Raw genomic sequence first — 13,207 nt, 5'->3', positions numbered from 1 at the left:
CATGAGGGTCATATATTAGTGAGGGAGGAAAAGATGAGCCACAGCTGATACATGTCTGATGTTATGTACAAATGTCTGTGTTTGAACTTGAGTTTTGCTCTCTCTCAGAGTGCAGAGTATGCTGGTTATCTTTGGGACACCAGCGCCGGAGTCGACTTGAGGACTGCGTTCCTTCTGGATAAAGCACAAACCAATGGGAATGGGAAGCCTTGCGTCTTAAGGCCGTACCTTGCACGTTTTAAGGTGAATGTTTATATCGGGCCTGTTTAGCATCTCTGCTGTTGCCTGAATTGAAAAGGGGTTGTGCTGGCTGGTTATAAATCCACGTAACTGTGAGCAACAATAACCTCCTCTTTTAACCAACTCCTCAGTGAATCAGAATGATCAATACTTCATACCGGGAATATTTCAGGCACTTCATGCTATTGGTGGTTTAAAATCAAATTCTTTCCTTGGACTCATCAGAGTTTTGTTGCTTTATGTGGTATCATGAGCTCTGGATAATTAAACATACATTGTAGTCATTGCAAGATCCCTAAATGAACTCAGGCCTGGAATTAAAACATATCATTACCTCAATGACCATCTTAAAATTTATAAAGTTTTTGTCTATGACTAAAAGCTAGACCTCTCACAACTGAAGTAATTTGCTAAGTGAACAGCTAAACTTTCTCTTGTAGTGATTTGTATGGAATGGATCATTTCTCTGCCTATGTTCCAGTACCTTTATTGTACTGGGAGGAAAGTTTGCATACAGTATTTACTGCTTCCACCATAGCAACAAAGATGAGCAAAGAATTTACATACTCAGAAGTGCCATTCAACTGTGCATTGGTTATGTGGTTGTAGTCTAGGGAACCAGCACATCCACTTTATGTTTGCATGTTACAAATGAGAGGAACGGTAGCAAGAGAAGACTTTATGATCCACTCTGTCTTGGTGTTGGTTGAAGGACAGACATTAAACGATGGGAGAACTTGAGACAGTCCTGTGCCTAAATTCCAAGGCAGGGTATCGTATTCACTCAGGACTTTGTTAATACCTCACTTGAAGTTTGTATCTTTTGATGGTGTAGCCCTCACTGCCTTAGTTTTGCGTTGAAGTATCAGACTAGATATTATAACCAAATCTCTGTAATGGTACATTAACTCAGGTCTTCCAGATTCGAGAGGGGCTAACGAAAGCATAGGATCTTTCTGACTTACAATGACGCAGAAGAAGGCCAATGAACCTACCTGGTCCATGCCAGTTCCCGATGGTGCAATCCCATCGGTCCCATTCCCCCTCTCTTTTCCCTTCTGTGGTCCAGCAATGTCTCCCTCACCTGCTCACCAACTCCACTGTGTAATTCCCCTACACAGAGCGGTAACTAGCAGCAGCCGTTAACCTTTGGGATATCGAAGCACTCGGGGGAAAATCCATGTGTTCACAGGAGAACATGCACACTCCACACATGGCACCTGGAGTCAGGATAGAAGTTGGGTTGCCTGAGCTGTGAGACTCTGCAGAACCCTACTGCTCCGTAGGAAGAAAATGTTCTACACGAGCTAGTTTTCTGTCAGTTTTGTACACTAGAATTTTAATTTATAATACGAATTGCTTTAAATTGAATCATAGAGAAATCAAAGGTACCGAGGAGATGTCAGGGGTAAGTTTTTTACGCAGAGAGTGGTGAGTGCGTGGAATGGGCTGCCAGCAATGGTGGTGGAGGCTAATACGATAGGGTCTTTTAAGAGACTTTTGGATAGGTACATGGAGCTTAGAAAAATAGAGGGCTATGGGTAAGTCTAGTAATTTCTAAGGTAGGGACATGTTCGGCACAACTTTGAGGGCCAAAGGGCCTGTATTGTGCTGTAGGTTTTCTATGTTTCTACAACATGGGAACAGGTCCTCCAGCCCATCTTGTCCACGCAGGCCAAGGTGCCTTCCTGAACTAATTCCAGTGACCTGCATTTGACTCATACCCTTATGCTTTTTGTTGGCCGTTCATTGTTGTGTTAGCCCTGGTTGGACGTTTTCTTGGAGATTTCGTCGTTAAACCTCCTCCCTCCCATGCAAAGCCAATTTTTCATTTCCGATAGTTCAATGAATAGAAGTTCAAAATAAATAATGGCAGCATCTTTTTTGTGTGTGTTTATTGAATTTGTTGAAGGTAAGGTACAGGAAACTAATTCTTGGAGACTTTGGGACATCCCAGAGGCTGGGTTAAACCTGACAGCATACAGCATTCCCCTATAACTTATCTCCCTTGTGTGATTTCTTTGCAGATTGGAACTGTTGACGTTACTTTGGTGAATGTTCATCTGAAAGGAGATGTCACTGAGGAAGAGACTAATAAAGTCTCACTGTTTACAGGCACTCTTCAGGAAACCCTGAAAGGTATAGCACTGTATCCATTGCAAAAATAAAAACCATAATCTGTTTTATTTCTGTCTTCTCCATCTTCTGAGGATATTTAGTCATAATGCTCTTCCTGGCCTCTAGGTTCCCAGCTACTTTCATGGCCACTTTTTTGGCCAACTTTCTGGATGAATGTCAATCAGCAGGGGGAAAAAAAATCCCAGGAATGTTATCTTATTTATAAGTTTGACAGGCTCAACAAAGATTTGAACTGTTAAGTTTAATTGGCAGTTAATTTTGAAGGATCTTGCCCAAGGGAGGAGTCAAGGTCATTGCATTGTTATAAAAGGTGTCCATGTACAAAGCTGCTGCGCCCTGCATTCCAGTGATTGTACTCTCAACTCGATATCATTTATCTGTTGTAAAATGGTTGTCAAAATTGGGTACAAATGTTAACCTTTTACTATAGTGAGTAATAATAAATTTTCCTGGGTGTTCTGAGTAATACATTTATTTCCTAACCAATATTACTAACATATATAATCTGTCATTCTCATTGTGTTGTGTGTATGAAAGCCCATTCTTGCATTGGCTGCCGCATACTGGGCTGCAGAATGCTCTGGGACTTCCTGAGGTTCTAAAGGGAGCTGTGGAAATGCAAGATAATTCAGATACTATATACCTACAGTACATTTGCTGAAGGGGGTGAGGCCACTTGCCTCCGATCTGATCTGTGGAATAGCTTTTCCTCATGGCAGTTACTTGGCTGGTGTGCTATGCCACAAATTAGATTCTTATATTTTCCAGTAATATGAATCGATTGCAGCTCAGCCTTTCAGGCCGAAGAGTGGCCTGGGAGGTTACGTATAGTTTCAATATGCGATGAAACTATGCAGCTTACAGGTTACAGCTTTTCCTACTAGAATGTAATCAGCAAAAAGCTTTTTTTTTCTTTCAATTTAGTCAACACAAGGATCTAAAGAAAAATCGTAGGGGCCATTTGTTCCATTGTGCCTATTGAAAAGCTATCAATTTAGTCCTCCCACCTTTGATTTACTCAAGCAATTCCCTTGTTGAAAACTTTGAGATGGTGTTCCAGATTACAACATCTCACTGTACATTTCCTCATGTCAGCCTTGGTTAAAAATCCAACTAACTTGAATCTCTTCTCTGATTACCTGCACCTGGCACTGGAACAGTTTCTTTTACTGTAAGAAAATCATTTATGGCCTTGAGCACTTTTAAATCAAATACGCTTTTAATCATCTTTGTCCTCAGTTTTCCAGTCCTTCCACACAACTGAGTCAGTCATCCCTGGCATCATTCCAGTAAAGCACCTCTTCCTACAGCGTAATCTCCAGTGTACTAAATGTAATCCTCCAGTTCATAGTTTAATCTCCTTGCTTTTAAACCCAGTTGCCACATCTGTTCGATCAGTGCTGTAGCTGTCAGAGTAGAGGGAGAGAGGAATTGTTTTAATGGGGAAAGAGGAATTACAAAGGAAAGGGAAAAGAGGAGATCTTATTGAAGAATTCAGGGAAGATTTTTCACCTGGCTGCAGAGTCAGGGACCAGATGAAGTGACTGCAGCGAGGAGAAATTTTTGGAATTCTCTGCTCCCAGAGGGATGTGGAGGCTCAGTGATTGCATTCACCAATATGTATTAAGGGAATTCAGGGTAATGGGTCTAATGCTGTGAAATGGAGCTGAGATAGAAGTCCAGCTGTGATCTAAATGAATAGTGGAGCAGGATCAAAGAGCCAGATGGTCTACTGCTGCTTCTGTTTCTAACGTTCTCATGAGAATGTAAGCAATCCTAATCATTGCTTCAAGAGAGACAAAAATTAACCACAGCTGACAAGGTTCAGTAGCTGCAAAAATTTGTAGCAAATTCTGTTCCATAATTGCAAACCAGCATAGACATGATGGGCTATGTTGTGTATTAAATTTTGAGTAATATTGTAAATATATTGTTTGATTAAGCATTCTTTGTTGTTTACAAAAATCATTACAGGTTATTTGTAAAATTAAATGAATGGCATACGTCATTATTCCGCCACGTCATATGTGTGTACCTCACTCAAGTCAGAATGAAGTAGAGACATTATCCCCGGCTCAATATTTTTCTTTTGATTAGTTTTATGTTTTGGAATTATAAAACATAACAGTGGCAATGAGTAATCTTTAAAACTAACCTGAGACGTTGAAGCATAGTGAGACATTCAAGTTTTTTAAAAAGCGCAGTATGTTTTTTTTTCTTCAGCAGAGAGAAAGACAGTTGAGTTAAAATAAATGGCAAAAAACAGACAAATTTCACGGGTTCATAAACACAAGTACCAAGTGATAATAAAACAGCAGAAATTGCCAGCTACGTCGGAAAGATAGACACGTTTGATTGCAAAAAAGATAACTGGATTTTGTACACTGAGCGAATTGAGCAATATCTTGAAGCAAGTGAAATAGCCAATGAAAATTGAGTGTCAGTTCACTGAATACACCTGATTGTTCACAACCTTAGAGTTTGAAAACCCTCAGACTGCATCGTCCCATTGTCAAGGTTAACTATTTCCAGCCTTGAAATATAAAGAATCTGCACTCTTGCGTCTTCCCTCCTGCTACTGAAAAATGTTTCCCTGCATATCTGGATGCACTTAAGGCAGAGATTGATAGGTTCTTGAGTGGTAGGAGGGTTGAGGATTTTGGGAAGTTAGCGGGAGAATAGGGTTGAATAAGAAAGTCAGCTAGGATTGAATGGTGCAGCGGAACAGATGGGCCTAATTCTGCTCCTGTACCTTCAGTATGAAATGTCCCTATTCTTCCCTGACCAGCCTTCTAAAATCACCATCTGTCAACTTCACCTCATTCAAACATCTGCATCCCACATCTGAGCTTATACTCACGAATGCTGTTCAGATGAGGCTGGCACTTGACACTCAAACAGGCATTTAATCTCTTCCAAGCCTTTGCCCCAACTGGTGCCAAATGTCTTGCAGGAGAGTCTGCTGATTATGTGTACAAGCAGATCTCTGACAAGATCTATAGATGCATTCTCCAAATTATGAAGGATTATTTGCTTTGATCTATGGATTAGAGAAGTTCACCTGTGGGCAAACATTGCATATGCATAGTGATCATAAGCCACTTCAGATTATTACTGTGAAACTCCTCCACAGAGCAGAGTATACTTGTAAGGATGTAGGTGTTATATATATATAGGCATATAATCCGTGAGACCATGGATTTGCGCCTTGGAATGTTTCCAGGGCGCAGGCCTGGGCAAGGTTGAATGGAAGACCAGCAGTTGCCCATACTGCAAGTCTCCCCTCTGTTGTCCAAGGGAAGGGCATTAGGACCCATACAGCTTGGCACCGGTGTCGTCGCAGAGCAGTGTGTGGTTAAGTGCCTTGGTCAAGGACACAACACGCTGTCTCAGCTGAGGCTCGAACTAGCGACCTTCAGATCACTAGACTGACACCTTAAGAACTTGTACTGGAGAAAAGACAACTCCTGTGGGAATGACATTTGCAACAGTGAAATACAACAACCAACAAGCCACATTGGGCTTGTGTGTGGTAAAATCAAAAGGCCCAACTTGATTGGAGATCCATCCACAATTTGCATGCCACATCCCCTGCAAAAGAGTCAACTGAAAGCAAATTAAGAAAGGTACTGGATGTTGTCACAGCAGTGTTCAAGGATGGCATTGGAAAACTCAAACATATTAAGGGTAAAATAGTGTTAAATAAAAATGTCACACCCAATTTTGCAAAGCTCATCCAGTTCCTTATACCTTCTGTGATAAAGTAGCCAGTGAGCTGGATCTACAGAAGGTTGAAGGAATTCTTTCCAAGGTTGAGTGGAGCCTCTGATGTGATCTGGAGACAACACATCGATCAGTTGAGATGAACAGAGTTGATTGTTAGAGAAGAAAGGTGTCTGGAGCTGTCACAAGAACTTCCTGCAGTCCCAGAGTCAACTCCTACAACACTATGGAGGAGGCCCCAGAAGCTGAGATTGTTTCAAGCAAAGTGAACCCCTTGTCAGGAAAGGTGTTATCCCATGAGAGAGAGAGAGAGAGAAGACTAGAGAGCAATACGTTACATGTTTGAGTTGAGATGCAGTCTATATTGAGTTGGAATTTATAGCTAAGCAGGGAGTGTTGTGTATTTAATATTTGAGTAATATTGTAAATATATTGTTTCATTAAACTTTTTGCTGTTTACATAATTAATTATGGGTTATACGTAAAAGTATGTGAATGGCATACGTCACTATGCCACCACATCGTACGTGCACGCCTCACTAAAGTAGGAAAGAAGTAGACTCTTATCCCCGGCTCCATGTTTTTCTTTTAGTTTGTTTTATGTTTTGGAGTTACAAAAAATAACAGGCTGAATGGCCTCCTCCTGAATTGTATCTTTCTCTATGGAAATGTAAACTGAAGGACAAAGGTCAGCGAGGAAGGGTTTGAAAGTGATGGAGAACTCCCTTGATCAGTGTGGTTCTAGCTCTGTTTGGCTTATGGCTGTTCTTTTGCCTAATCCAAAATCTCACCCTCTTTCCATTAAACAGTAGCATCACAAAAATCTGTGAAGCTCAGATTTAAAATTAGTAATTGGCCTAACATCAATTACTGTTTTAAGAGGAGGGTCTAATTTTCTGCCACTTTCTGTGCATACAAGTGTTTCCTAATTCTACTATTGAAGTGTTTCGCCCCAATTTTTGTGACCTATACCTTGCACTCCGAATCCAACAGAAACAGTTCCTATATCTATCCTACTTCTTCACCAACTATATATATTTTTTAAAGTTCTAAAAATCACTGTGCAGGCTTCTGAGTATTGGAGAGTACAATCCTTCATAATATCTCTTCTTGCAATTTAGTCCTTTCTATCCTGTTAATATCCAGGTGTACTCATTTCTTGGTCAGTCGACAGTTTCTGAGTTGCAATACCCAGTGCTGATATTAATATTAAATAGTGGAGCCAACCTAATGGGTCAATGACTGATTCCTGTAGTTTAATTTCTTCAGTGAGGTCTACTTCTGTCCTCTTCCTTTCTTTAATCAATTGAGATCTTGTCCCTCCCATAATGTGGTAAAACTAGACCTGGGGTAACAATAAAATAACATAGTTTTTATTTGTAATATGTGAAAGATGGGAAGATGGTGCACAAAAGAATGTTTTGCAGTATCTGCACTAAATATAAAATTCATTAGCCTTTTAGCTCATTTACTATACTTGATTTTATGTCATCTGTATGCGTTGGGCCCTCCCAAGCCTCCTCAGACCTTTTGTTAATAAGTGCTAGCCTATTTTGTAAGTGCCCTATGTACAGTCTCCTTGGTCAATACAAGATAGCACCATGTTTATCTAGAATAATGTCCATATACCGCATCTTTCCCATTTATTCTATTAACATTTTTTCAAAGTTTGAAGTAAATTTATTGTCAAAGTACATATATGTCACCATATACACCCCTGAGATTCATTTTCTTGCAGTTATGGAGGAACTGAGCGAAATACATGTTAGTAGGGAAGTGGTGTTAGGTAAATTGAAGGGATTGAAGGCAGATAAATCCCCAGGGCCAGATGGTCTGCATCCCAGAGTGCTTAAGGAAGTAGCCCAAGAAATAGTGGATGCATTAGTGATAATTTTTCAAAACTCGTTAGATTCTGGACTAGTTCCTGAGGATTGGAGGGTGGCTAATGTAACCCCACTTTTTAAAAAAGGAGGGAGAGAGAAACTGGGGAATTATAGGCCGGTTAGCCTAACGTCGGTGGTGGGGAAACTGCTGGAGTCAGTTATCAAGGATGTGATAACAGCACATTTGGAAAGCGGTGAAATGATTGGACAAAGTGAGCATGGATTTGTGAAAGGAAAATCATGTCTGACGAATCTCATAGAATTTTTTGAGGATGTAACTAGTAGAGTGGATAGGGGAGAACCAGTGGATGTGGTATATTTGGATTTTCAAAAGGCTTTTGACAAGGTCCCACACAGGAGATTAGTGTGCAAACTTAAAGCACACGGTATTGGGGGTAAGGTATTGGTGTGGGTGGAGAATTGGTTAGCAGACAGGAAGCAAAGAGTGGGAATAAACGGGACCTTTTCAGAATGGCAGGCGGTGACTAGTGGGGTACCGCAAGGCTCAGTGCTGGGACCCCAGTTGTTTACAATATATATTAATGACTTGGATGAGGGAATTAAATGCAGCATCTCCAAGTTTGCGGATGACACGAAGCTGGGTGGCAGTGTTAGCAGTGAGGAGGATGCTAAGAGGATGCAGAGTGACTGGATAGGTTGGGTGAGTGGGCAAACTCATGGCAGATGCAATTTAATGTGGATAAATGTGAAGTTATCCACTTTGGTGGCAAAAATAGGAAAACAGATTATTATCTGAATGGTGGCCGATTAGGAAAAGGGGAGGTGCAACGAGACCTGGGTGGCATTATACACCAGTCATTGAAAGTGGGCATGCAGGTACAGCAGGCGGTGAAAAAGGCGAACGGTATGCTGGCATTTATAGCGAGAGGATTCGAGTACAGGAGCAGGGAGGTACTACTGCAGTTGTACAAGGCCTTGGTGAGACCACACCTGGAGTATTGTGTGCAGTTTTGGTCCCCTAATCTGAGGAAAGACATCTTTGCCATAGAGGGAGTAGAAAGAAGGTTCACCAGATTGATTCCTGGGATGGCAGGTCTTTCATATGAAGAAAGACTGGATGAACTGGGCTTGTACTCGTTGGAATTTAGAAGATTGAGGGGGGATCTGATTGAAACGTATAAGATCCTAAAGGGATTGGACAGGCTAGATGCGGGAAGATTGTTCCCGATGTTGGGGAGGTCCAGAACGAGGGGTCACAGTTTGAGGATAGAGGGGAAGCCTTTTAGGACCGAGATTAGGAAAAACTTCTTCACACAGAGAGTGGTGAATCTGTGGAATTCTCTGCCACAGCAAACTGTTGAGGCCAGTTCATTAGCTATGTTTAAAAGGAAGTTAGATATGGCCCTTGTGGCTACAGGGGTCAGGGGGTATGGAGGGAAGGCTGGGTTCTGAGTTGGATGATCAGCCATGATCATAATAAATGGCGGTGCAGGCTCGAAGGGCCGAATGGCCTACTCCTGCACCTATTTTCTATGTTTCTATGTTTCTATGTTTCTATGTTATATGCAATAAATCCATAATGGAATGATAACCATAACAGTGAAAGACTTGGGCATTCAATCAGGGTGCAAAAGACAGCAAAGTGTGCAAATACAAAAAGAACAAAAACATAACAAACAAACAAACAAACAAGCAATACTTTTGAGAGCATGAGATGAGGAGTCCTTGACATTGAATCCATGGGTTGTGGGAACATTTCAATGATAGGGCAAGTGAAGTAACTCTCTTTGGTTCAAGAGTCTGATGGTTGAGGGGTTATAACAGTTCCTGCACCTGATGGCTCTTTTCTGAATGGTGGGGTGAAGATGTGTCTCTACTGAAGGAAGTGCAAGACACTCCTTCCCTCCACTAGCTTGCTAGTCACCTTTGGGCAAAGTGTCACACCTGCTTAGCAACCCCACCCCTCCCCCACCCAAAATCGGGGCCACATGAAGCCATGGGAGCAGGTAGTTGACGGTCATATGAGCAGCTGGTGCATATCACAAGTCCTGACCACTGACGCCAGACAGATAATCTTTGAAGAATACTGATAAGGGCTAGGGTCACCACACAGTTAGTTGTAAAGACACTGCCCAGAAGAAGGCAATGCCAAACCACATCTATAGAAAAATTTGCCAAGAACAATCATGGTCATGGAAAGAGCACGATTGCCCACATCATATAACACAGTACAGAACGAACAAGTATCTAATTTTATGTAATTTAATACAGCCATCTGCAGTACATTGTAGTTTATCTTTGTATTGAAAAGCATACATATATACTGTATCTTTCTGTCTCAACATCTAAATAATTTATACTTGCAGCAGTAATGCAGACCTTTGTTGTTGCCAGCCATTTAGTCATAGTCATACTTTATTGATCCGGGGGGAAATTGGTTTTCGTTACAGTTGCACCATAATAATTAAATAGTAATATGTAAATTATGCCAGGAAATAAGTCCAGGACCAGCCTATTGGCTCAGGGTGTCTGACCCTCCAAGGGAGGAGTTGTAAAGTTTGATGGCCACAGGCAGGAATGACTTCCTATGACACTCTGTGTTGCATCTCGGAGGAATGAGTCTCTGGCTGAATGTACTCCTGTGCCCACCCAGTACATTATGTAGCGGATGGGAGACATTGACCAACATGGCATGCAACTTAGACAGCATCCTCTTTTCAGACATCACCGTCAAAGAGTCCAGTTCCATCCCCACAACATCACTGGCCTTACAAATGAGTTTGTTAATTCTGTTGGTGTCTGCTATGCTCAGCCTGCTGCCCCAGCACACAACAGCTAGCTAGGTCACTAGTTTGCCTCTAGTTCCATGAGGTTCAGCTTTAGCTAACAGTCTGCAATGGAGAACTGCCTCAAATGGCTTCTGAAACTAAGAAGCATCTGTGTAGAGAACATCCATTATTTTAGATATCTTTTTCAAAACAATCATTCAGTTGCAACCTACGTGTTTCATTTCCAGGCGAAAAGGATATTATTATTCTGGGGGATTTCAGTCTATCGCCCGACGCAAATGATTTTGACCACCTACGGAAAGAGAAGTTTCTTCACTGTGTCCCTGCAAGTACTTTCACCAATATCAGCACAAAGAACCCTCAGGGGTCAAAGTCTACAGACAACATCTGGATTAGCCGAACACTCAAGAAGACATATTCAGGTACAGCGGGGCCCGATCTGATGGGATCAGTTTGGCTAATGATATAACTCGACAAGTTATGTCACGTACCTGCACAAGGCACACAGGACTCTGCAAAAGTCTTCTGCCAGAGTGCACAGTACTGTATTTGACGTGGAGATGAGAGCGCGTTTGTAAACGTGGGGTAGCAAAGGAAGTTGGGAAGGCCAAAGGTGGAGCACGTGGGACAGGTGGCAGAGAAGGAGTGTCGGGCGGGAGGTGGCAGAAGTGCGGACACACCCAGCCCTAACACACCAGGCAAGGTCATTTGATTCCAAACAATTGGGTTTATTGATCATTACAGAATGTCCCTCTGGTCCTTCCTGCTCCCCTCCCTTTTTCCCATCCTTGATTCCCCTCTCCCTGCCCCCTTCCCACTCTCATTCCACAGCAGAGACTCATGTCAGTTTATCATCACTCACATATGTCATGAAACTCATTCTTTTTTGCAGCAGCAATACAGTGCAATACACAAAATTAATGTAGTCTTTTGCACAGTGCTGTTTATTATATATGCTTAACGTTAATTGAGTGTCCCTGTTCAGCTATTTTTGTTAGGAAAACTAGTCACACATTGTTAGCAAGTATTATTTGTAACAAACAAATATAGGCTTGCATCTGCTCAGTTTGTCTGTCATTGAAAATACATTTGATGAATAACACTGTCTAGCTATGACACCTCTTCTACATGTCGGGATGGTGACCAAGTCTCGAATGTTGGGCCCTAATGCCTTGTTCTAGAAAAGTGGTAGCCAATTTACAGCAGGTTGATTTACAGCAATTGTGAGGTTGTTTTTTACTGGACGACTGGGTTCACAGGCTGAACCAGCGTTTAAATGCCCATCCCCTAGTTGCCCTTGAGAAGATGGTGGTGGTGAGTTGCCTTCCTTTAAGCCCCTCAGTCATTGAGATGTGGGCACACCCACAATTCCACTCGGGAGAGAGTCCCAGAATTCTGAATCAATGACCGTGAAGGCACAGTGATGTATTTCCAAATCGGGATGGTGTGCAGCTTTGAGGGCAAATTCCAGGCGGTGTCCCCATGCTTTTAAAGCCAAAGTCCTTCTAGCTGATGGAGTTTATGGGTTTGGAATGTGCTGCCTAATGGGTTGCGGCAGTATATCGGGCACCTAGTGTAGACTATACTACTGTGTATCACAATTGGAAGGATGGTGGTGAATAGTGTGCTTCTCTAACTATGTCCTAAATGGTGTAGTTTTCAGTTTTTTTCCGAGACTTGAAAACAGTCCAAATAAACTTAAATAAGGTATAAGCATTTAATTCTAATAAATACTATGCTCACTTAAGCTTCTAGGACTTCATTAAAAGCATGAAGTAAATTAAGGGAAAATAAAGTACTTCCCTACACTTAATCAAGATACATGACTCCTGTTATGTGGATTGGATTGTGGTAATTATTCCAGTCATGGCTAATATAAAGCTGGGGAGCCAGGTAAAAGAATACCCATAATACCTTACAGAGACCATCTGTGCTCCACTCCTAGGCTGAGTGATGAGTGCAGAAGCAGAGCAGGAGATCAGGTGGATTGACATCTGCAGCCTAGCATAGTTCCAGTCCCTGTGCTTTAGACCATAAGACTTGGAGCAGAAATAAACCATTCAGCCCATCAAGCCTGCTCTGCCGTTCGATCACGGCTGATTTATTTTCAATCTCAATCCCATTCTCCTGCTTTCTCCCCATAATATTTGATGCCCTTACCAAGCAAGAACCTGTAAATCTCACTTTAAATATATCCAATGACTTGGCCTCCACAGCCATCTGTGGCAATACATTCCACAGATTCACCACCCTCTGGCTAAAGAAATTCCGTCTTACTTCTGTTCTAACGTGATGTCCTTGTATTCTGAAGCTGTGCCCTCTATTCTTAGATTTTCCCACTATTGGAAATATCCTCTCTAATCCACTCTATCTAGGCCTTTCAATCTTGGGTAGGTTTCTTCTAAACTCCAGTGTTACAGGCCCAGAGCCATCAAACTCTCCTCATACATTAATCCTCTCATTCCCGGGATC

The 13,207-nt window shown here is 41.9% G+C and overlaps 1 protein-coding gene across 2 annotated transcripts in view; it reads left to right on the top strand.

Moving 5' to 3' along the window:
- The window catches only part of eepd1 (endonuclease/exonuclease/phosphatase family domain containing 1), a 143,520-nt gene that overhangs the window by 126,114 nt on the left and 4,199 nt on the right, over positions 1 to 13,207 (top strand). For both annotated transcript variants that reach the window (XM_063069856.1, XM_063069855.1), the window contains exons 5-7: positions 109 to 243; positions 2,268 to 2,379; positions 10,963 to 11,157. In XM_063069856.1, coding sequence (XP_062925926.1) covers positions 109 to 243; positions 2,268 to 2,379; positions 10,963 to 11,157 — 442 coding nt within the window. The remainder of the gene's footprint in view (positions 1 to 108; positions 244 to 2,267; positions 2,380 to 10,962; positions 11,158 to 13,207) is intronic.

Source organism: Mobula hypostoma, chromosome 17, assembly GCF_963921235.1.
Source record: "Mobula hypostoma chromosome 17, sMobHyp1.1, whole genome shotgun sequence".
Classification (NCBI taxonomy): Eukaryota; Metazoa; Chordata; class Chondrichthyes; order Myliobatiformes; family Myliobatidae; genus Mobula; species Mobula hypostoma.
This window is presented reverse-complemented; position numbering and strand designations above follow the sequence as displayed.